Here is a 24,324-nt window from a genome sequence, read left to right on the forward strand (position 1 = left end):
ACTAGAACTGAACTAGAACTGAACTAGAACTGAACTAGAACTGAACTAGAACTGAACTAGAACTGAACTAGAACTGAACTAGAACTGAACTAGAACTGAACTAGAACTGAACTAGAACTGAACTAGAACTGAACTAGAACTGAACTAGAACTGAACTAGAACTGAACTAGAACTGAACTAGAACTGAACTAGAACTGAACTAGAACTGAACTAGAACTGAACTACTGAACTAGAACTGAACTAGAACTGAACAGAACTGACTAGAACTGAACTAGAACTGAACTAGAACTGAACTAGAACTGAACTAGAACTGAACTAGAACTGAACTAGAACGGAACTAGAACTGAACTAGAACTGAACTAGAACTAAACATAGGAACTGAACTAGAACTGAACTAGAACTGAACATAGAAACTGAACTAGAACTGAACTAGAACTGAACTAGAAACTGAACCTAGAACTGAACTAGAACTGAACTAGAACTGAACCTAGAACTGAACTAAGAACAGAACTAGAACTGAAACAGAACAGAACTAGAACTGAACGAGAACTGAACTAGAACTGAACTTAGAACCTGAACTAGAACTGAACTAGAACTGAACTAGAACTGAACTAGAACTGAAACTAGAACTGAACTAGAACTGAACTAGAACTGAACTAGAACTGAACTAGAACTGAACTAGAACTGAACTAGAACTGAACTAGAACTTGAACTAGAACTGAAACTAGAACTGAACTAGAACTGAACTAGAACTGAACTAGAACTGAACTAGAACTGAACTAGAACTGAACTAGAACTAGAACTGAACTAGAACTGAACTAGAACTGAACTAGAACTGAACTAGAACTGAACTAGAACTGAACTAGAACTAAACTTTGTGTTAAATAATTTGTTCGAGTTAAGCTTGTGGAGTTTTTGCAAAAAAGCTTATTTTAGAAAATATTGTAAGTTTATTTACAGTAAATATTTAACAAGAAACACTAAAATTTTAAGATAGATAAAGCTTTTATCTGAATTATTCTTAAAAGCCCTCAAAACTTGAAAGTTTTCTCTTTTTTTTTCTGTTTCATTATTATATTGTTTAATCACCCTGCATATAATTGTTTAAGTTAATTTTTTAACACATGAATCAAGCAATTTTAATTAAAAATTAATAGTTTTTTATTTCAACAATTTTCCAATTTCGTAACAAACTCAAACTCAAAATAAAGCAAATGATAACATTTACACTAAAAGCTTTTTTGGATAATTTTTTCTTAAATATTTTAGACAAAAAGCTTAAACTGTTTATTATTATTTCTTTTTTTTATTAGAAAATAATATTTTGCATAACTAGTAAAAAACTTGAGCTCTTTTCGTTTTTTTTTTAATAATTTTTTTTTATATTTAAACTTTTGCTGTAATTTTTAACAATAAATTTCAAACAAATTTTGTACAAACTGAATGAGTGGGCGGGAGAGAGAGAGCTTTTGAAAATGAATACTGACTGATATTTGTTTGAGGTTTTAATTGATAATTGATATTAACAAGGGTTTGTTTTGCGATTAATTGTTTTTTCAAAAAAAGGAACAATTGAGGGTGAAAAGAGTCTTGAGGTTGTTGTTATTTTGAGGAGGGTTTAGATTGGAGTGGTTTGGGGGGAACTGTGTGTGTGTGTTTGTCGGTGGTTGTGTGTAGTGAATAGTGTAACTGAGTGTGAGTGAGTAGTGAGTGTGCAAAACACTATGGAAACATCATGAACTCACCATCATGTAGCGGATCTATTGTGTGAATCATAAGCTGCAATAGGCCATGACGAAATTTTGCACCAGTCTGTGTACTACTCGCATTTGCACCACTGCTATTACCTGTAGTGCCAGCACCACTACTGGATCCAGGCGGTCCTGATCTCGACTCCGAAGCCGCTCTCGATGTTACCGAACCACCAGGCTGTGTGGCCATTGAAGTTTCCGAGGAATTGGCAGCATTGCCCTTTTTTAAGGGGAGAGACACAAGAGTAAAAGAGAGCACCAAAAAAAAAGAAAGTTCGAAAAAGAGAAAAAGAAATAAAATGGGGGAAGAAAAATAAACATAAATATAGATGATGAGTTTTTTTTTCGATGCAAATGTTTTAATTTTGTTTATAGTTTGAGAATGATTTCATATAAATTATAATGCATTTTAAGTTTAGAACGAAATACAAAGAGATAGAGAAAGAGAGAGAAGTATAGGCAAAAAGAGAGAAAAAACAAAGATATTATGTTATTAAATATTTAGCTCTTTTTTCTATTGAAAGTTATTCAAAGCAAAAATTTTAACATAAAAGTAATGAATAAAAGAATAAATGTTAAATATATGTGTAAAACAGAGCTTTTAGGGAAATTAAGAGCTTTCCTGTTTAAATTATTTTCTTATTTAAACATTTCTTGCAAAATGTTCTAAGTTTAAAAGGATTTTAAATGCTTTCAGCTGTTTTTCGAAGATAAATCTATAAAAAGCTTTAAAGCTTTTCCAGCATTCTTGGTTTCCTTATTTTATTTCCTTCTTGAGGAGCTTTTGTTATTAGTATTTCTGCTCCCATCTGAAGCTTTATAAAGTTCGAAAACTTGTTTAAAAGCTTTAAAATCCATTTTTCGCTAAATCCTTTCAAAAGCTTTTTCCATTAAAAGGTCTAAATCACATTTTCATTAAAAGCTCTAAAAACTTTGTTTCATTAAAAGCTCTATTACTCCTTTTTCATTGAAAGATTAAAAAGCTTTTTAAAATTTTGTAAAAAATATATATTAAAACATTTTTTTTATTGAAAGCTTTAAATATGTTTTTGCCATGAAAGTTCTTTGAAGCTTTTTTTACATAAAAACTATTTAAAGCTTTTTTCTATGAAAGCCTTTGAAAGCTTTTTTATGGAAGTATTGTAATAAAACGCTTTTTAAAGATTTTTGACATAAAACTATTTAAAGTTTTTTTTTCTACGAAAGCTTTTTAAATCTGTTTTCCATTTTTTTCTTTCAAAAAATATGTCTTTTTCGATGAAAGTTCTTTAAAGCTTTTTACCATAAAAACTATACTTTTTCCATGAAAGCCCTTTAAAGCTTTTTACCAATAAGGTAATTTAATGCGTTTTCCGCAATGTTTTCAAAAGCAGTTTACCATAAAAACTTTTTAAAAGGTATTTACCATAAAACTATTAAAAGCTTTTTTTCAACAAAAGCCTTTTAAAGCTATCTTCCATGAAAGTCTGTTAATGTTTTTTTTTAAATTTTTTCATAGAAAGCTTTAAAGATTTTACCATGAAAGTTCTTTAAAGCATTTCACCATAAAAACTATTTAAAGCTTTTTCCCATGAAAGTGTTTTAAAGCTCTTTTCAATGAAAGCATTTAATGTTTTTTAGCAAAGGGTTTTAAAAGCTATTTACCAAAAAACTTTTTAGAGCTATTTACGATAAAAACTTTTTAAAGCTTTTTATCATAGAAACTTTTTAAAGCTTCTTCTCTACGAAAGCTTTTTAAAGCTGTTTTCCATGAAAGCCTTTCAATGCTTTCCCACAAAAGTTTTGTAAAGCTTTTTTCATAAAAGCTTAGAAGAGCTTTTTTCATAGAATCTTAGAAAAGCTTTTTCCATACAAGCATAGAAAAGCTTTTTGTTTAAAAGCTTAAAAAAGCTTTTAGCATAAAAGCTCAGAAAAACTTTTTTCATAAAAGCTTAGAAAAGCTTTTTTCATAAAAGCTTAGAAAAGCTTTTTTAATAAAAGCTTAGAAAAGCTTTTTTCATAGAAGCTTAGAAAAGCTTTTTTCATAAAACATTTAAAATTTCACTAAAATATTTAAGAAAAACTTTCATTAAAAGCTTTTTCGCAAAATAACAGCTTTTTCCATAAAAGCTTAGAAAATAAAATCCAAAAGCTAAGAAAAGCTTCTTCAATAAAAGCTTAAAAAGTGTTTTTCATAAAACCTTTAAAATTTCACAGAAATATTTAAGCAAAACTTTCATTAAAAGTATTTTTGAAAAAGGAAGAGCTTAAAAAAGCTTTTGCGTAAAAGCTTTTTTTCATGAAACTTTTAAAATTTCTAAAAATTTTTTAAAAAGAACTTTCATTAAAAAAAATTTTCGAATAAGTAAAAGCTTTTGCCATAAAAGCTTAGAAACCTTTTTCCAGAAAAATTTTTTAAGTAAAAGCTTAAACATCTATTTTCATTAATCTTTAAAAATTTCACTAAAATATTAAAAACAACTTTAATTAAAAGCTTTTTTCGAGAAGTCTTAAAAAAGCTTTAAAATTTTATTTCATTAAAAGCTTTAATTCGTTTCTCTAAAAGTTAAAAGCTTTGTGGAAAAGATTTGAATAAGTGTATGTATCGTTAGACTCCACTATTGTTGTAATTATCTAAAGCTGTAAGAAAAACTTTCAGTTAGTATTAAAATATGTTATTTCTGTTAAATTAAATTTTTAGATAAAGCTCTGTTTGACACACATTTAACTTTATTTTCTAAACTTAGAGATGATTTCGGCCAATTAGTTAATTGAAACTGAAAATAACAACTAAATAAACATTAAATAAAATTATACAAATAAACAACAAAAACACATATAAACTTAAAAAAATTAAAACAAATAAAACTAAAACTTTAAATTTGTTGTATTAAAAGCTTGCATTTTGTTTTGTTTTTTTTTTTTTCTTAATAATTTTTTTTTGGTATTTTTTTTTGGTGAGTGAACAAATAAAGCATTACGATTTTGTTTTTGAAGAAAAATGAAACTAAAAAAAGAATTTCAAAGTGGTAGTGTGAGGGCAAAAATTTATTGAAATCTAAACTAAAAAAATAAATTTGAAAGCTTTTTAGTTGGTACTTAAAGCAAATAATTTCAAATAAGTTTTTGCTTAAACACCACAAATCATTTCCAAAAAAAAAATATTAAAAATAAATAAAAAAACATTAAACAATTCAACATTTAGTTAAAGAAAACAAGAAGAACAATAAATAAAAACTTAAATAACTAAAAAAAACACTTAAAAGCTTTACTGGAAACAAAAGAAATCTAATAAAATACTAAAAACGAAGGAAAGAAAAACTAAAGTCCAGAAAAAAGTGAAAAAAAAAAACTTAAGAGCATAAAATTGTAAGAGAAAATTTATTTGTTAAATTAAAACAACAACAAAAAAAAAGAAAAATATTTTTTTCATTGTATTGTTTTGTTTAAAAATATTTTATTTTAAATATAAAAGCGCAGTGGGAAGTTTTTGTTGTATTTTATATTTTATTTCGTTTTTTTTTATTATTCCTTTTGTATTGTTAGGTTTTCTTTTGTTTCTCTTTTCTTTTTATTTTCTTTTTCATTAAGAGTAGTTAACTATTATTTTGAGTAAAAAGTAAAACACAAAATAAAATTAGAACCGAAAAAATAACACAATAAAGGAAATTAGAAAAGAATGAGAAATTAGTTTTAAAATTAACATAAAAGTTTTACTTAACTAAAGAAAAAGCTTAAGTTAAGCTTAATATAGCTTTTCTTAACAAAAATACATAGTTTACAGTTTAACACAAGCTGTTTGTATATAAAGAGGTAAAAGTTTAACAAGGGGTAGGGATTTAACATAAAAGCTTTTTATTTGGAGTTTTAGTTAGTTAAGTTAGATAGGTAAGTACTAGTGTTAAAAAAGCTGTAACAAGTTTTAAATAGTAATTAAAGTTTAACAACATTAGCAAATTATTTTGTAATAAATATTTTATTTTAACTCTAGTTTAAATAGTAAATTTTAATAACAGGAATAATATAAAGTTTTCTTATAACATGAAATTAGTTTCTATGTATGTGTGAAATGTAGAAATGAGTAAAAGCTTTTGTTTTATTCTATAATTTAAAGTTTTAAATACAAACTCAAACAAATAAACCCTAAAATTAGACAACTTTCGTTTTGAAAAAACCATGTAAAAGATAAAATTCATTAAGCTTGATCTAAAAGCTTTCCCAAAAAGAATTGTTCTTGAAAAATCGAATCTTAAACTGATTTTTTATTTACAAAAAAACAATTTTAAAGTCTTTTATTAAAAGCTTTTTAATAGTTTTCTTAACGAATTTTTATAAATTTGGATTTAAAAGCTTTCTCAAAAACTCTCTGAAAAACTCTATTTGCTTTCTTTTAAAAACTTCCATAAAAAGTTTTTTTTAAAAGCTTTCTTAAAAACTTTATTAAAAGCTTTCGTACAAAAAACTTTCTTAAAAATTTTCTTACAAAAATTCTTAAAAACTTTTTTACGAAAGCTCTTAAAAACTTTCTTAAAAAGTTTTTTTCTTAAAAACTTTCTAAAAAAGCATTTTCTTTAACACCTTTCATAAAAAGGTAATTTTCTTTAAAGCATTCCATTAAAAGCTATTTTTGTTGAGAGCTTTCGTAAAAAGTTTTTTACTTAAAAATGTTCATAAAAGATAATTTTTCCTAAAAATATTTGTTAAAGCTTTTTCAAAAAACTTTCATTTCATTTAAAACTTTCTTAAAAAGCTTTTTTCAAGTTCAAAATAACTTTCTTAAAAAGCTTTTTTCTTAAAAACTTCCTTTAAAAGATATTTTCTTAAAAACTATCTTATGAAGCATTTTTCTTAAAAGCTTTCTTAAGAAATTCATTTCCCTTAAATCCTCCATTAAAAGCTATTTTTGTTGAGAGCTTTCTTAAAAATTATCTTTGTTAAAAAGCTTTCATAAAAGGTAATTTTTACATAAAATATTTTTTAAACTTTTATTTCTTTTATGAAAAAAGCATACTTAATATCAATTCTTCAAACTTTCTCAAAAAGCTCTCATAAATCTTCCAAAAAGTCAATTTTTGTTAAGAGCTTTGATGAAAAGTATTTTTGCTTAAAAGCTTTCATAAAAAGCAATTTTTCCTTAAAATATTTCTTTAAGTTTTTTTTTTAAAAACTTTATTATTTTTAAGAAAAAAGCTTTTTTAAAATCCATTTTGAAAAACTTACTTTTTTTTAAGTAAAATAAAGTTCCAAACCTAAAGAAAGTGCCTTTTAATAGAAGACTTTAAGAAACAGCTTTGATAAAAAGCTTTTATACTTAAAAGCTTCTTTACTTTAAGATATTTTTTTTAATTAAAAGTTTCAATAAAAACATTACTTTTTCTTAAAATATAAATAAAAGGGTATCTACTTGATAGTTTTCTTCTAGAAGCTTAAATAACAAGATTTTCTATTAAAAAAGGAAAGCTTTTAATAAAAATGATTTACTTAAAAGTTAAATAACAGTTTTTTCCATTGAAAAGCTTTGTGTATTTAAGAGCTTAAGTAAAAACTTTATAAACTTTAAAGGTTACATTAAAGGTTTTTGAACTTAAATGATTACATAAAAGCTTACATGAAACGTTTTTGAACTTAAAACATTAAATAAAAGCTTACATAAAACGTTTTTTAATTAAAAGTTTAAATAAAAATCAGTTTTACTTAGAAGCTTTCTTACTTAGACACTTTAATAAAAAGTTTTTTTTCAAGTTTAAGTAAAAAGCTTTTTGTTCTTCAAAACTTACTTTTTCGCTGAGAGCCAACATAAAAGCTTTTCTTACTAAAAGCTTACATAAAAGCTTTTCTTACTAAAATCTTACATAAAAGCTTTTCTTACTAAAAGTTTACATAAAAGCTCTTTTTTCTTAAAAGCATAAATAAAAGGAATTTTCACTTAAAAGCTTTTTTAAGCTTCCATTAAATCATTTTACATACATATATGTTTACTTAAAAGCTTAAATAAAACACTTTTTACTTAAACGTTTTATACACGAAAGCTTTTTAACTATAATTTTTCTTAAAACTTGTATTTAAAAGCTTTCTAAAGCTTTACTTAAAGCCCTATTTACTTAAAAATTAAATTAAAAATTCTATTAAACTCTTTTTTGAATTAAAAGTTTTTTAAGTGTTTATTATAAAACTTTAAATCATTATTACTTTCTTTTAAATCTGCATACATATGTATATAGACAGAAATCTTCTAAAGCTTTCTTAGCAAAGTGTCTTTTAATAGCATTTTCTTTTGCTGTTATTCTTTCTGTTTATGATGAGCATGATGTTTCTAATGGATTATGTGTGTGAGTGTTGAACAATGTTTGTTTTTTCGTTATGCAAATTAAATAGAAAGTAATGGAAATAAAAAAAACTTGTACACTACATTTAAAAAGATTGTTTATATGCTAATAATATATTCATATACATACATATGTATTAAAATTCAACTACAACTGCATGAATGCTTAATAATTTCAGTTAAATAATGTTAACACACAACTAAAACGAAAAAAAATCACAGCAAACAAACTACAAGTAAATTTCTGGGAAAACAAATTATATAAAAATTAGCTTAAGAAGAAAAAAATATTTAAATATATTTATTAATGTATTTATTAATGTATGGCTGGCCATATGCAGGAGTTAAATCAGTTTTAAGTAAAATATATTTTATATGCTTTAATTAATTTCAAACTTAATTTTCTGCTTTTAAGTACAGATATATAAAAAGGTCAACACGTAGGTCGTGGTCATTTGTATTAAAAAAAAACTACAGAAAATTTAATTTATATACCAGTATTAACCACTTTCTTTATAAGACCTTATAAATAAAAACCCTGTTTTCCCCTCTACTTTTCATACACACACCCCCTTTTAACACATTAGTAGGCAAGTACAAGGTAAAAACTTGTTTTTGTTTATTTTGAATAATTTGTAGTTGTAAGAGTCAAGGAGTATTTACACTCATAAACACTCATACGCACCCAACTACTTCCCTTTCCTCTTGGCTGTTATTTGTTTACGTTTGAAACTCATAAACTCTCTAATATACACACACACACTATCACAGCCAAATAGCAGATAAACAGGCAAATATAGACTAGACTATAGACTAGACTATAGACTAAACTACAGACTAGGCTATAGACTAGACTATAGACTAGACTATAGACTAGACTATAGACTAGACTATAGACTAGACTATAGACTAGACTATAGACTAGACTATAGACTAGACTATAGACTAGACTATAGACTAGACTATAGACTAGACTATAGACTAGACTATAGACTAGACTATAGACTAGACTATAGACTAGACTATAGACTAGACTATAGACTAGACTATAGACTAGACTATAGACTAGACTATAGACTAGACTATAGACTAGACTATAGACTAGACTATAGACTAGACTATAGACTAGACTATAGACTAGACTAGACTAGACTATAGACTAGACTATAGACTAGACTATAGACTAGACTATAGAGTAGACTATAGACTATAGAGTAGACTATAGACTAGACTATAGACTAGACTATAGAGTAGACTATAGACTAGACTATAGACTAGACTATAGACTAGACTATAGAGTAGACTATAGACTAGACTATAGAGTAGACTATAGACTAGACTATAGACTAGACTATAGAGTAGACTATAGAGTAGACTATAGAGTAGACTATAGAGTAGACTATAGAGTAGACTATAGAGTAGACTATAGAGTAGACTATAGACTAGACTATAGACTAGACTATAGACTAGACTATAGACTAGACTGTAGACTAGACTATAGACTAGACTATAGACCAGACTATAGACTAGACTGTAGACTAGACTATAGACTAGACTATAGACTAGACTATAGACTAGACTATAGACTAGACTATAGACTAGACTAGACTATAGACTAGACTATAGACTAGACTATAGACTAGACTATAGACTAGACTATAGACTAGACTATAGACTAGACTATAGACTAGACTATAGACTAGACTATAGACTAGACTATAGACTAGACTATAGACTAGACTATAGACTAGACTATAGACTAGACTATAGACTAGACTATAGACTAGACTATAGACTAGACTATAGACTAGACTATAGACTAGACTATAGACTAGACTATAGACTAGACTATAGACTAGACTATAGACTAGACTATAGACTAGACTATAGACTAGACTATAGACTAGACTATAGACTAGACTATAGACTAGACTATAGACTAGACTCTAGATCGATAGATAGACTATAGACTAGACTATAGACTAGAGAGCTAGACTATAGACTATAGAATAGACTATAGACTAGACTATAGACTAGACTATAGGACTGACTTAGACTAGCTATAGACTAGACTAGACTAGACTATAGGACTCGACTATAGACTAGATATAGACTAGACTGACTAGACTAGACTATATGACTAGACTATAGACCAGACTATAGACTAGACTATAGACTAGACTATAGACCAGACTATAGACTAGACTATAGACTAGACTATAGACTAGACTATAGACAGACTATGAGACTAGACTATAGACTAGACTATAGACTAGACTATAGACTAGACTATAGACTAGACTATAGACTAGACTATAGACTAGACTATAGACTAGACTATAGACTAGACTATAGACTAGACTATAGACTAGACTATAGACTAGACTATAGACTAGACTATAGATAGACTATAGACTAGACTATAGACTAGACTATAGACTAGACTATAGACTAGACTATAGACTAGACTATAGACTAGACTATAGACTAGACTATAGACTAGACTATAGACTAGACTATAGACTAGACTATAGACTAGACTATAGACTAGACTATAGACTAGACTATAGACTAGACTATAGGACTAGGACTATAGACTAGACTATAGACTAGACTATAGACTAGACTATAGACTAGACTATAGGACTAGACTATAGACTAGACTATAGACTAGACTATAGACTAGACTATAGACTAGACTATAGACTAGACTATAGACTAGACTATAGACTAGACTATAGACTAGACTATAGACTAGACTATAGACTAGACTATAGACTAGACTATAGACTAGACTATAGACTAGACTATAGACTAGGACTATAGACTAGACTATAAGACTAGACTATAGACTAGACTATAGACTAGACTATAGACTAGACTATAGACTAGACTATAGACTAGACTATAGACTAGACTATAGACTAGACTATAGACTAGACTATAGACTAGACTATAGACTAGACTATAGACTAGACTATAGACTAGACTATAGACTAGACTATAGACTAGACTATAGACTAGACTATAGACTAGACTATAGACTAGACTATAGACTAGACTATAGACTAGACTATAGACTAGACTATAGACTAGACTATAGACTAGACTATAGACTAGACTATAGACTAGACTATAGACTAGACTATAGACTAGACTATAGACTAGACTATAGACTAGACTATAGACTAGACTATAGACTAGACTATAGACTAGACTATAGACTAGACTATAGACTAGACTATAGACTAGACTATAGACTAGACTATAGACTAGACTATAGACTAGACTATAGACTAGACTATAGACTAGACTATAGACTAGACTATAGACTAGACTATAGACTAGACTATAGATAGACTATAGACTAGATATAGACTAGAATAGACTAGACTATAGACTAGACTATAGACTAGGACTATAGACTAGACTATAGACTAGACTATAGACTAGACTATAGACTAGACTATAGACTAGACTATAGACTAGACTATAGACTAGACTATAGACTAGACATAGACTACTATAGACTAGACTATAACTAGACTATAGACTAGACTATAGACTAGACTATAGACTAGACTATAGACTAGACTATAGACTAGACTATAGACTAGACTATAGACTAGACTATGACTAGACTAGACTAGACTATAGACTAGACTATAGACTAGACTATAGACTAGACTATAGACTAGACTATAGACTAGACTATAGACTAGACTATAGACTAGACTATAGACTAGACTATAGACTAGACTATAGACTAGACTATAGACTAGACTATAGACTAGACTATAGACTAGACTATAGACTAGACATACTAGACTATAGACTAGACTATAGACTTAAAAAGAGTACAATAGTTAGTAATGAATTTTTTGTGGAAGCTACAAGAGAGGGTGTTACGTTTTCTCTCTGTCTTGCTGTGCAGCTTAGCTTGAAAAAGGTGTTATAAGGTAGAGCGGTAAGAGGATTTAGAGAATAAGTATGAGGATTTTAAAGCAAAATAAGGCAAAAAATAAAATGCGTTTTATTATAATTTAGTTTTTTCTATTGCATGAGTATTTTAGAAACGTTTGTTAAGTGTATTTGTGTGTGTATAGTATTTGAAGGTTAACACATAAAATCCATTTAAATGTGTCATAAAAATGTGTAGTAGATTTGTTAGTATTCTCATGTAGATTTTCATTTTATTGTCAAACTATTCTCTTATTTATGCTTCAATGTTTAAGTGTTAAATACATTATTTTTTAAATTTCCTCATGTATGTATTGGTCTGTCATTTGAAATGTTTTGTGGTTTAAATAACCCAAATCATAATCAACATACAAATTGCAAATTTTAAATACATATTAGTTAAATGTAAACAAAAACACAAAATTCATCCAACCATTTCTCAATCACAAATTTGTCAAATATATGTATTTTTTTCGTTGATCAACCCACATCAAAACCATTATGAACACAGACACACGGTCCATGGGAAATAAAAGAAAGAAATCATCGTGTTGAAACAACCATAAATGCATGATGGTTATCGCTGTCAATAACTATATAAAGAGAGAACAATACAAAGATCATATACATAGTACATACATACAAAGAAATGCATGTTAGGACAATGTCCATTAAAACCAAAAACACAATTTATGTGTTTGAATGATTGTATTGTTTTATTTGACTGAAAAAAAATCCAAAAATTTTGCTACAAATGTTTTAGTATCAACTATGATAGACAATGTATTTTGAGATTGAGCACTGGGGGCATGCATCATCACTTGTTTTGTTGCTAAACTACAACTGTAATAACAATATAGATTTGAGTGATATAATACAAATGGTTTTGAAGGGTAAATGGATTGATTCGGTGAAATTTGCCACAACAATCATAAAGCTCTTTAAAAATGTTTTAGTTTAAAAAAAAAAAAAAAACTAAAAATAAAATAAATATTGGTTCTAGTTCAGTTCTTGGTCAGGTCTGGTTTAGTTCTAGTTCAGTTCTAGTTCAGTTCTAGTTGAGTTCTTCTGTTCTAGTTCTGTTCTAGTTCTGTTCTAGTTCTGTTCTAGTTCTGTTCTAGTTCTTCTAGTTCTGTTCTAGTTCTGTTCTAGTTCTGTTCTAGTTCTGTTCTAGTTCTGTTCTAGTTCTGTTCTAGTTCTGTTCTAGTTCTGTTCTAGTTCTGTTCTAGTTCTGTTCTAGTTCTGTTCTAGTTCTGTTCTAGTTCTGTTAGTTCGTTCTAGTTCTGTTCTAGTTCTGTTCTAGTTCTGTTCTAGTTCTGTTCTAGTTCTGTTCTAGTTCTGTTCTAGTTCTGTTCTAGTTCTGTTCTAGTTCTGTTCTAGTTCTGTTCTAGTTCTGTTCTAGTTCTGTTCTAGTTCTGTTCTAGTTCTGTTCTAGTTCTGTTCTAGTTCTGTTCTAGTTCTGTTCTAGTTCTGTTCTAGTTCTGTTCTAGTTCTGTTCTAGTTCTGTTCTAGTTCTGTTCTAGTTCTGTTCTAGTTCTAGTTCTGTTCTAGTTCTGTTCTAGTTCTGTTCTAGTTCTGTTCTAGTTCTGTTCTAGTTCTGTTCTAGTTCTGTTCTGTTCTAGTTCTGTTCTAGTTCTGTTCTAGTTCTGTTCTGTTCTAGTTCTGTTCTAGTTCTGTTCTAGTTCTGTTCTAGTTCTGTTCTAGTTCTAGTTCTGTTCTAGTTCTGTTCTAGTTCTGTTCTAGTTCTGTTCTAGTTCTGTTCTAGTTCTGTTCTAGTTCTGTTCTAGTTCTGTTCTAGTTCTGTTCTAGTTCTGTTCTAGTTCTGTTCTAGTTCTGTTCTAGTTCTGTTCTAGTTCTGTTCTAGTTCTGTTCTAGTTCTGTTCTAGTTCTGTTCTAGTTCTGTTCTAGTTCTGTTCTAGTTCTGTTCTAGTTCTGTTCTAGTTCTGTTCTAGTTCTGTTCTAGTTCTGTTCTAGTTCTGTTCTAGTTCTGTTCTAGTTCTGTTCTAGTTCTGTTCTAGTTCTGTTCTAGTTCTGTTCTAGTTCTGTTCTAGTTCTGTTCTAGTTCTGTTCTAGTTCTGTTCTAGTTCTGTTCTAGTTCTGTTCTAGTTCTGTTAGTTCTGTTCTAGTTCTGTTCTAGTTCTGTTCTAGTTCTGTTCTAGTTCTGTTCTAGTTCTGTTCTAGTTCTGTTCTAGTTCTGTTCTAGTTCTGTTCTAGTTCTGTTCTAGTTCTGTTCTAGTTCTGTTCTAGTTCTGTTCTAGTTCTGTTCTAGTTCTGTTCTAGTTCTGTTCTAGTTCTGTTCTAGTTCTGTTCTAGTTCTGTTCTAGTTCTGTTCTAGTTCTGTTCTAGTTCTGTTCTAGTTCTGTTCTAGTTCTGTTCTAGTTCTGTTCTAGTTCTGTTCTAGTTCTGTTCTAGTTCTGTTCTAGTTCTGTTCTAGTTCTGTTCTAGTTCTGTTCTAGTTCTGTTCTAGTTCTGTTTTAGTTCTGTTCTAGTTCTGTTCTATTTCTATTCTAGTTCTGTTCTAGTTCTGTTCTAGTTCTGTTCTAGTTCTGTTCTGTTCTAGATCTGTTCTAGTTCTGTTCTAGTTCTGTTCTAGTTCTGTTCTAGTTCTGTTCTAGTTCTGTTCTAGTTCTGTTCTAGTTCTGTTCTAGTTCTGTTCTAGTTCTGTTCTAGTTCTGTTCTAGTTCTGTTCTAGTTCTGTTCTAGTTCTGTTCTAGTTCTGTTCTAGTTCTGTTCTAGTTCTGTTCTAGTTCTGTCTAGTTCTGTTCTAGTTCTGTTCTAGTTCTGTTCTAGTTCTGTTCTAGTTCTGTTCTAGTTCTGTTCTAGTTCTGTTCTAGTTCTGTTCTAGTTCTGTTCTAGTTCTGTTCTAGTTCTGTTTCTAGTTCTGTTCTAGTTCTGTTCTAGTTCTGTTCTAGTTCTGTTCTAGTTCTGTTCTAGTTCTGTTCTAGTTCTGTTCTAGTTCTGTTCTAGTTCTGTTCTAGTTCTGTTCTAGTTCTGTTCTAGTTCTGTTCTAGTTCTGTTCTAGTTCTGTTCTAGTTCTGTTCTAGTTCTGTTCTAGTTCTGTTCTAGTTCTGTTCTAGTTCTGTTCTAGTTCTGTTCTAGTTCTGTTCTAGTTCTGTTCTAGTTCTGTTCTAGTTCTGTTCTAGTTCTGTTCTAGTTCTGTTCTAGTTCTGTTCTAGTTCTGTTCTATTCTGTTCTAGTTCTGTTCTAGTTCTGTTCTATTTCTGTTCTAGTTCTGTTCTAGTTCTGTTCTAGTTCTGTTCTAGTTCTGTTCTAGTTTGTTCTAGTTCTGTTCTAGTTCTGTTCTAGTTCTGTTCTAGTTGTTCTAGTCTGTTCTAGTTCTGAGTTCGAGTTCTATTCGTTCTAGTTCTTGCTAGTTCTGTTCTAGTTCTGTTAGTTATTTAGTTCTGTTTCTAGTCCTTAGTTCTGTTCTAGTTCCATTTCTAGTTCCTATTCTAAGAGTTATTTTTATGAACAAAAAGAAAAAAGGGCAGAGTGTAGTTATCGTTTTTTTTTTTTTGTAATAATTTTACAAGGTTATTTATTTTATATATGTGTATGGAAGTGTATTCTGTGTTTGTATGAATTTGCGATAAAGTGTAGGTTTATTGGTCTATAACGTTTTTTGTTTGTTTTTTTTTTTATATTGTTGGCATTGATTTATTTTGTTGTGACACCATGTGTTTAAATTGTTTTTATTTTTTTTCTCTCTTTCTATTTTGTAACAATTTATTATTTTTGTTAAGGATTATAACTATTTGTTAATTGACTTTTTAAACACACATAGCTATTAGACAACATAATATAGATTATATTTTATACAATTATGTACTATATAGTAGTAATTATTTGGTTACTTAAAATCCTCATAAATAATGTTAGTAAAATCAGTGTTGCTATGTTTGTAGAGCACAATTGGAGTATGGCTTTGAAAGCTTAAAGTTTTTGCTTTATGGAAACATTAAAGAAACTTTTGGAACACTTAAGGGTAAAAAATCTATAGCTAGTTATATAAAGTAACCTGATAATTAATATTAATCATACGCCTAGTGGGTTGCTTAAACAAAACAGCTTGTAGTTTTAAATCGGCCAAAGCAATCTTAAGAAGATTTGAAACATGAAAAGAATAGGATTTAAGCTTTCATTTTAAGCACAAAAAATTTTACAAATTTAAGCCACAGTGGAGCAAATTATGATAAATTTTTTATGATTTAAAATTATAATTATTTATGTTTCTCTTTAATTCACTTGAAATTTAATAAAACTTAAAGTTTTTTTCTTAAATATTTTTTTCTTCTGTTTTTTTGTTTGTTTTTGGGTGTGCATGTAAGGGTGTTTTCGAAAAAGGACGTCAATCAGTGTAACTATGTTTAGACTTAGTGGTTGCAGTGGTGAGCAAGTAGTTGTTGTAATTAAGGATAATAGACAATCGATATATTTGCGTACGTTTACTTAAATACCCACACACACATACATACATAGTCATTTTAATGACCTGCCCAAACTGAACTTTTTTCTATACTTTGACATACTAATATATTAACAATGATTTTGTTGTTTAGTTTTTTGTTGAAAATAAGTTAAAGATTTGTATAATTTTTTTTTTTGTTTGTTTGTTTGTGTATTAAATAAATTCTAATCAAATTCCAATTATTTGAAGGTTATTGGCTAATAAAATCAAGGAAAAACATTAAGAATTTAAGAGGAAGTGTTATAAAGGGGAGTTAGGGAAATAATGAGAGTGTTAAGAGGAGAAATGTAAAATATTTTTTTAAATAAAATAAAGTATTTTTACTGTTTACATTAAACAAAACTTTGAAATTTGTTTATATTGAGCAAAATTTTAATTATTTCAAGTTTCCAACTTTCACTCATTGTAGCTAAGGATGAAGTCAAGTTTATAGAAATTGTCTAAGCTTGTTTGAAAGCTTAACACTTGTTTTGTTCATGTTTAAAATTTTGTGTAAATTGGTTTATTAGTTTTGAAGTTATGGGCTTTTATAAATAATTTTATTTTGTGGGTACCTCTGTGGCCTTAGCAAAAATGTATAGGTAAGCACCCTCAGGCTTTAAATATTGATAAAGGTTCTGTCTCTGAATCCCCTGTGTCCTTCAAACCTAACTTCAACAGAAATGTACTAGACTGAATGGCGGAATAGTTAAGTGAGAGCATAGCTAGGCTAGCTACCACCGAAAAAACGGCTATCAGGAGTACAATGGAGGAAGATCATTCAGAAGATCATATTGGGTTATTTCCTGGACATTCCAAAGTATATATTGGATTCCCTTTAAGACTCAGAGGCAAATGTTTATATTATTTTAGAATTATTTAAATTCTAGGCTTTTTTGTTAAAGAAATTTAGAAAGTTGTGAGCGAAGTTTAGTTGTTAAACAAGGCCTCACTGCAGCTCTATATGTTAACAAATGAGAATAAATATTTAAGCTTTTTCTTAATTGATAGTTTTGAAATTAAAAAAAAAATGTTTTTGCACAAGGTGGCGTATGATTGATATTAATTAGGAGGTTAGTATGAATTTTTCATTGTAGTTTTGGCAAATTAAAAGCTAGAAAACATCTCTAAATGCCGTTTTCAAGCTAAGACTATAAATATTGCAGTTAAGCTACAAAACTAAAGAACAATTGAAACCCTATAATATGACAGGTATTTAAGTATCAAGGTAGTTTAAAAATTCGATGAAAAAGAGTCGATTTTTGGATTATGTTTAGTTATAAAGTCTTCTTCATAATAAGAAAAAACGTTACTAAACAAACATTATTCATTAAAATTATAGTAAAATTAAAACTTGTCTTTCAATTTAATACAAAACAAACTCAGAGAAAACAAAAACTCATGTTGATTGTAACATGTGAATAAAACCATAAAAATTTATATTATTTTACTCCTTTAACAATGGCCAACGAAGAAAAATAATTTTTGTACTAAAAAATTTAGTTGAAATTTTAGAAATGTAAATGAAAATATGCAAAAAAAATCTAAACTAAATATCATAAAAAAACCCACAACCCTGGAAAACTATTTAAATAATACCACTAGGTTTTTGTTTTATATACACAAAAAAACTAAAATTTTTTATCTAATAGTTTTTTTTTAACAAAAAATAACTCTTTTTTAACAGAAAACTATTTCATATAAATGTACATATGTATGCAGTTGTCCCTGAAAGTATGCACAGAAAACTGATTACTCTCTACTGCTCTACTCTACACTCTACATATATTATGTAATTTTTATTTTAATCAAATTAAGTTCATTTTCCCTACAATAAAGTTGTTGCAAACGAGTTATAGTAAAAGTATCATAATGAAAATGATGCTGTTAAAGAGAAAAAAGTTTTTAAAATACTTTTTTCTCTCCGGGAGGAAATCAAATTATTATAATACAGCGTAGTTTCCTCTTTTATATTATTAACAATTAACCAGAGTTTTTTTTTAATTTTCTTAAATTAAAGAGAACTTTAAATTAATACTAAATTTCCTTAATTAGAGCCTCCAAGGACAGCTTTCAGTCCTAAGTTTTAAGCCTTTAAAACTAATAGCAAATATGTAAATTATCCGTTTAATTAATATCAATCATACGCCACATTGCCTTAATAACAACATAGCTTCTAATTTTAAAAGGAACAAAAAGTAAAATAAAAAGTTTAGTTCTAGTTCAATTCTAGTTTTGTTCTAGTTCAATTCTAGTTCTGTTCTAGTTCAGTTCTAGTTTAGTTCTAGTTCAGTTCTAGTTCAGTTCCAGTTCAGTTCTAGTTCAGTTCTAGTTCAGATCTAGTTCAGTTCTAGTTCAGTTCTAAATCAGTTCTAGTTAAGTTCTAGTTCAGTTCTAATTCAGTTCTAGTTCAGTTCTAGTTCAGTTCTAATTCAGTTCTAGTTAAGTTCTAGTTCAGTTCTAGTTCAGTTCTAGTTCAGTTCTAGTTCAGTTCTAGTTCAGTTCTAGTTCAGTTCTAATTCAGTTCTAGTTAAGTTCTAGTTCAGTTCTAGTTCAGTTCTAGTTCAGTTCTAGTTCAGTTCTAGTTCAGTTCTAGTTCAGTTCTAGTTCAGTTCTAGTTCAGTTCTAGTTCAGTTCTAGTTCAGTTCTAGTTCAGTTCTAGTTCAGTTCAGTTCTAGTTCAGTTCTAGTTCAGTTCTAGTTCAGTTCTAGTTCAGTTCTAGTTCAGTTCTAGTTCAGTTCTAGTTCAGTTCTAGTTCAGTTCTAGTTCAGTTCTAGTTCAGTTCTAGTTCAGTTCTAGTTCAGTTCTAGTTCAGTTCTAGTTCAGTTCTAGTTCAGTTCTAGTTCAGTTCTAGTTCAGTTCTAGTTCAGTTCTAGTTCAGTTCTAGTTCAGTTCTAGTTCAGTTCTAGTTCAGTTCTAGTTCAGTTCTAGTTCAGTTCTAGTTCATTTTTATACCTTCTACTTTAATTTCTATAATTTTTCTCCCTCTCGATTTGTAAATGTCATTTAACATTAAATGCCATTAATTTCTCATAAATCTCAGCAATTTATGTTTGTTTAACTATTATGGTATTGTCTATTTCATAGTTATTGTTTAGACATAAATCTCTTTTTATTATAACATATAATTATTTATATGTCTAAGTTTTTTGTTGTTGTTGTTGCTGTTCTATACTATTTAATTTTTTGTCATTTGTAAATGTATCATGTAATTTGTGAAATTTTCTCCTTCACTACACACACACTCACTCATTTACGTAAAACATTATGGGTTTTGTTATTCTTTTTTACACTGTAATGGTTTTACATCTACAAAAAAGTACAAAAAAAAAAAAAAAAAAAATAAAAACAAAAACATTGTAAAACATACACAAGTGAGTTTTTAATTATAATATGAGCAACTAATTAATGTTTAATACACAACAATGGGGAATAATTAATTATAATGTCGTTGGTTGGTTTTCATTTCAGTTTAAGTGTAGGGCTGTTAATTTTTTTGCCATGTATACAAAAAGCAGCTTCAGCAGTAAGTTTTTTGTGAAAAAATCCAGTGAAATAACAAAATTAAATTAATGAACATAAACCTGCATTTAAAAGGCAATTAATTATAATTTTTAAATAAGTGAATCATTAAAAGCAAATAATACCAGGAAAATTCACTTATATTTTCCAGCCATTAAACAAAATTGAGGGATTCCCTGAAAATTCAACCAATTAAATTCCCTTAAGCTTTAGTATTACTAAAAGAACTCTAACTGAACTAGAACTGAACTAGAACTGAACTAGAACTGAACTAGAACTGAACTAGAACTGAACTAGAACTGAACTAGAACTGAACTAGAACTGAACTAGAACTGAACTAGAACTGAACTAGAACTGAACTAGAACTGAACTAGAACTGAACTAGAACTGAACTAGAACTGAACTAGAACTGAACTAGAACTGAACTAGAACTGAACTAGAACTGAACTAGAACTGAACTAGAACTGAACTAGAACTGAACTAGAACTGAACTAGAACTGAACTAGAACTGAACTAGAACTGAACTAGAACTGAACTAGAACTGAACTAGAACTGAACTAGAACTGAACTAGAACTGAACTAGAACTGAACTAGAACTGAACTAGAACTGAACTAGAACTGAACTAGAACTGAACTAGAACTGAACTAGAACTGAACTAGAACTGAACTAGAACTGAACTAGAACTGAACTAGAACTGAACTAGAACTGAACTAGAACTGAACTAGACTGAACTAGTACTGAACTAGAACTGAACTAGAACTGAACTAGAACTGAACTAGAACTGAACTAGAACTGAACTAGAACTGAACTAGAACTGAACTAGAACTGAACTAGAACTGAACTAGAACTGAACTAGAACTGAACTAGAACTGAACTAGAACTGAACTAGAACTGAACTAGAACTGAACTAGAACTGAACTAGAACTGAACTAGAACTGAACTAGAACTGAACTAGAACTGAACTAGAACTGAACTAGAACTGAACTAGAACTGAACTAGAACTGAACTAGAACTGAACTAGAACTGAACTAGAACTGAACTAGAACTGAACTAGAACTGAACTAGAACTGAACTAGAACTGAACTAGAACTGAACTAGAACTGAACTAGAACTGAACTAGAACTGAACTAGAACTGAACTAGAACTGAACTAGAACTGAACTAGAACTGAACTAGAACTGAACTAGAACTGAACTAGAACTGAACTAGAACTGAACTAGAACTGAACTAGAACTGAACTAGAACTGAACTAGAACTGAACTAGAACTGAACTAGAACTGAACTAGAACTGAACTAGAACTGAACTAGAACTGAACTAGAACTGAACTAGAACTGAACTAGAACTGAACTAGAACTGAACTAGAACTGTACTGGAGCTGAACTAGAACTGCTTTTAATTTTTTTAGTATTAAAGTTATTCTGTTTTTTATATTACTTATTTTAGTAGAATTTTTTGTATTTTTGAAATAGGGTGCGTATGAGTAACATTAATTAATAGGTTGTTTGAAATATTTGCTTGTAACACTTAAGGCTGAAGATTTAATAAAGTTTTCTAAAGGCTGATGACAAGCTAAGACTGTGATTAAAATAGCAAATAGTCCATGTTATTAATATTGTACAGACATCAAAGAAATTCAAAATTCTCTTTTAACAAATAAAACTTTCTTCTTAAATTTTACATTTTAAACTCTTTAATATCACTCAAAAAAATATGTCCAAGGTATATACATTTTTTATAAATCTATTATATATCATACTACACTATATGTATAGCTTTATATTATAAGTGTAAGATTAAAAACACAAGCCAAAACATGCTTTTAAATAATCATAAAATATCCTTGACTTGTCAGTTTTTTCTCATTCATTCTTTTTTTCTTTCTACATAGCTGTTTTACTGATGATGGCTGTTATATAAAAATGGCAAAACAACAAAACAGCTACAGAAAAAAAACGAAAGAAAATGTTGTTAAAGAAAAAGGTAAACTTGAAAAAAATGTGCACAAAATTCAAGAAAGCCTAAAACTAGGCTATAGAAAAAAATAAGAGAAAAATTTGTTAACAGCAGTCAGTAGCAGCAACCTTAAACCGCAAACGGGCTATAGGAGAAAAACTAAACAAGAAAGGTAAAACAAAATGAAAACAGCCTTTATTAATTTTAGCTTTCACACTGCTCTAAACATCATCATCATCATGAGCACAAACCTGCTCAATATCAGGCATTTAGATTACATTTACATGTAGTAAGAGGAAAAGTAGTGGAAATATTTTATAGAAAAAAATTAAAATATGAAGAGGTTTTTTTAAATTTATAATATTTAGGAAAAAAGAAAAAAAATCTTAATTATTATATTTAGCTGGAAAATTTTCTATTCAGCTAAGGAAAATGTAATAAATGTCAAAATTCTAACATTTGTTAGAACAAAAATGTAATTCAGCTAAGTTGTTTTTACTATTCAGCTGAGTAAATTATGTAAGAAATATAAGAGAATGTAGACTGGGTTAAGTTAATACTATTCAGCTAGCTTTTTTGGCTATTCAGCTAAATAGTTTTCATAAATAGGAGAACATAATTAGTAAAATGCTAGAAATCATATAATTGTAACAAAGATTCACAATTCAGCTAACTTATTTTGCCATTCAGCTAAGTAATCTTCATATACTATTAATAATAATGTAGTTTAGTTTAAGAAAATTCAATTCAGCTAACATTTTAACTATGACACTCGCTTTTAATGCTATTCAGCTGAGAAAAATGTAAAGAAATATAAAATTCAGGAAATATACTATAAACAATTGCAATTCAGCTAACTTATTTCATCATTCAGCTAAGAAAATGTTTAAGGAATTTTGTGTGAACAAGATTTATTAGCAACTAATGTATTTCAGCTGACGTTTATTTGCTATTCAGCTAAGAAATAATTAAAAGAAATGAAAATTTTTAACATTTAAACCCATTCAACTAACATATTTTGCTATTCAGCCGCTTTTTTAGATATTCAGCTAAGTAATTTTCATATATTATATATAATAATGTAGTTTAGTTTAAGAAAATTCAATTCAGCTAACTTTTTAGCTATGACACTCACTTCTAATGCTATTCAGCTGAGAAAAATGTAAAGAAATATAAAATTTAAGAAATATACTATAAACAATTGCAATTCAGCTAACTTATATCGTTACTCAGCCAAGCAAATGTTTAAGGAATTTTATGTTAAGAAGATTTATTAGCAAGAAATGTAATTCAGCTGACTTTTATTGCTATTCAGCTAAGAAATAAGTAAACAAAATAAAAATTTTCAACATTTATCCCCAAGAAATGCTATTCAACTAACATATTTTGCTATTCAGCTGCTTTTTTAGCTATTCAGCTAAGCAAATTTTATAAATATATGAAAAGAATATAGTCTAGCTAAAGGTTATTCAATTCATTTTTAGCTATTCAGCTAAGAAAATAGTACACAAATTTTAAAATTTAGACATTTAGTACATAAAAATTTAATTCAGCTAACATATTTTGCAAAATATGGTCTAACTAAAATAAATTTAATTCAGCTGGCTTTTTCAGCTATTCAGCTAAGTAATATTCATCAGGTATTGAATGCCATATAGTATAGTTTTAGAAATTGCAATTCAGCTAGCTTTTTTAGCTATTCAGCTAAGTAAATTTTCTAAAAAATAGAAAAGAATATAATTCTTAATATGAAAACTCAATTCAGCTAGCTTTTTTAGCTATACAACCCATGTACGCTCAATTCAGCTAACTTTTTTAAACTATTCAGCTAAGTAATATTCAAAACAATTCAATTCAGCTAGCTTATCTAGCTATTCAGCTATGAAAAATTAAAAAAAAAACAACTACTGATTCTGTTTAATTTGCGTCTTCTTTTGAAAATAAAACTCTATTAACTCTCATTATAAAACTGTCCCTATAACTAAAGGCGGAATGTATGTAAATATATCTGCATGCCTAAGCATGTCTTTGTGTATATTATCATTTACAAAAAGAAACCTGCATATTTTCCATTTCATAAATATTTTTCTAAAAATTTTCTCCTCTTTTTTCATTTATTTATTTTTCTCTCTTTATTTTAGATTTTTTCTTGAGTTTTTGTAAGCATTTTTAATGTTTTCCGCTTGAAACACTTGAAGAATAAATAAATAAATAAGAGAGAGAGGGAGAAGAAAAAGAAATCAACATTAGACCCTGAAGATGGAGGTTGTTGTTAGGATTTTTTTTTCGAATTTTAAAAATTGTTACTTGAAGTATAAGCAAGTGGAAGGATTTTGTTAAACAGACATTTTTATCTTTTTAAAAATTTATGATTATTAAGCCTAAA

The 24,324-nt window shown here is 28.4% G+C and overlaps 1 protein-coding gene across 3 annotated transcripts in view; it reads right to left on the reverse strand.

Moving 5' to 3' along the window:
• Positions 1–1,354: 1,354 nt before the first annotated feature.
• Positions 1,355–24,324, reverse strand: part of LOC119601800 (sodium/potassium/calcium exchanger Nckx30C-like) — a 103,192-nt gene continuing 80,222 nt past the window's right edge. Inside the window, exon 3 of one of the 3 annotated variants that reach the window (XM_037952979.1) lies at positions 1,355–1,929. In XM_037952979.1, coding sequence (XP_037808907.1) covers positions 1,723–1,929 — 207 coding nt within the window. In that variant the 3' untranslated portion in view covers positions 1,355–1,722. Of the gene's footprint in view, positions 1,972–24,324 lie in introns of all 3 variants that reach the window. The other 2 variants (XM_037952978.1, XM_037952977.1) reach the window with 2 other exon arrangements.

Source organism: Lucilia sericata, unplaced genomic scaffold, assembly GCF_015586225.1.
Source record: "Lucilia sericata isolate MDLA Ls3-8-SP2 unplaced genomic scaffold, ASM1558622v1 Contig000192F_arrow, whole genome shotgun sequence".
Lineage (NCBI taxonomy): Eukaryota > Metazoa > Arthropoda > Insecta > Diptera > Calliphoridae > Lucilia > Lucilia sericata.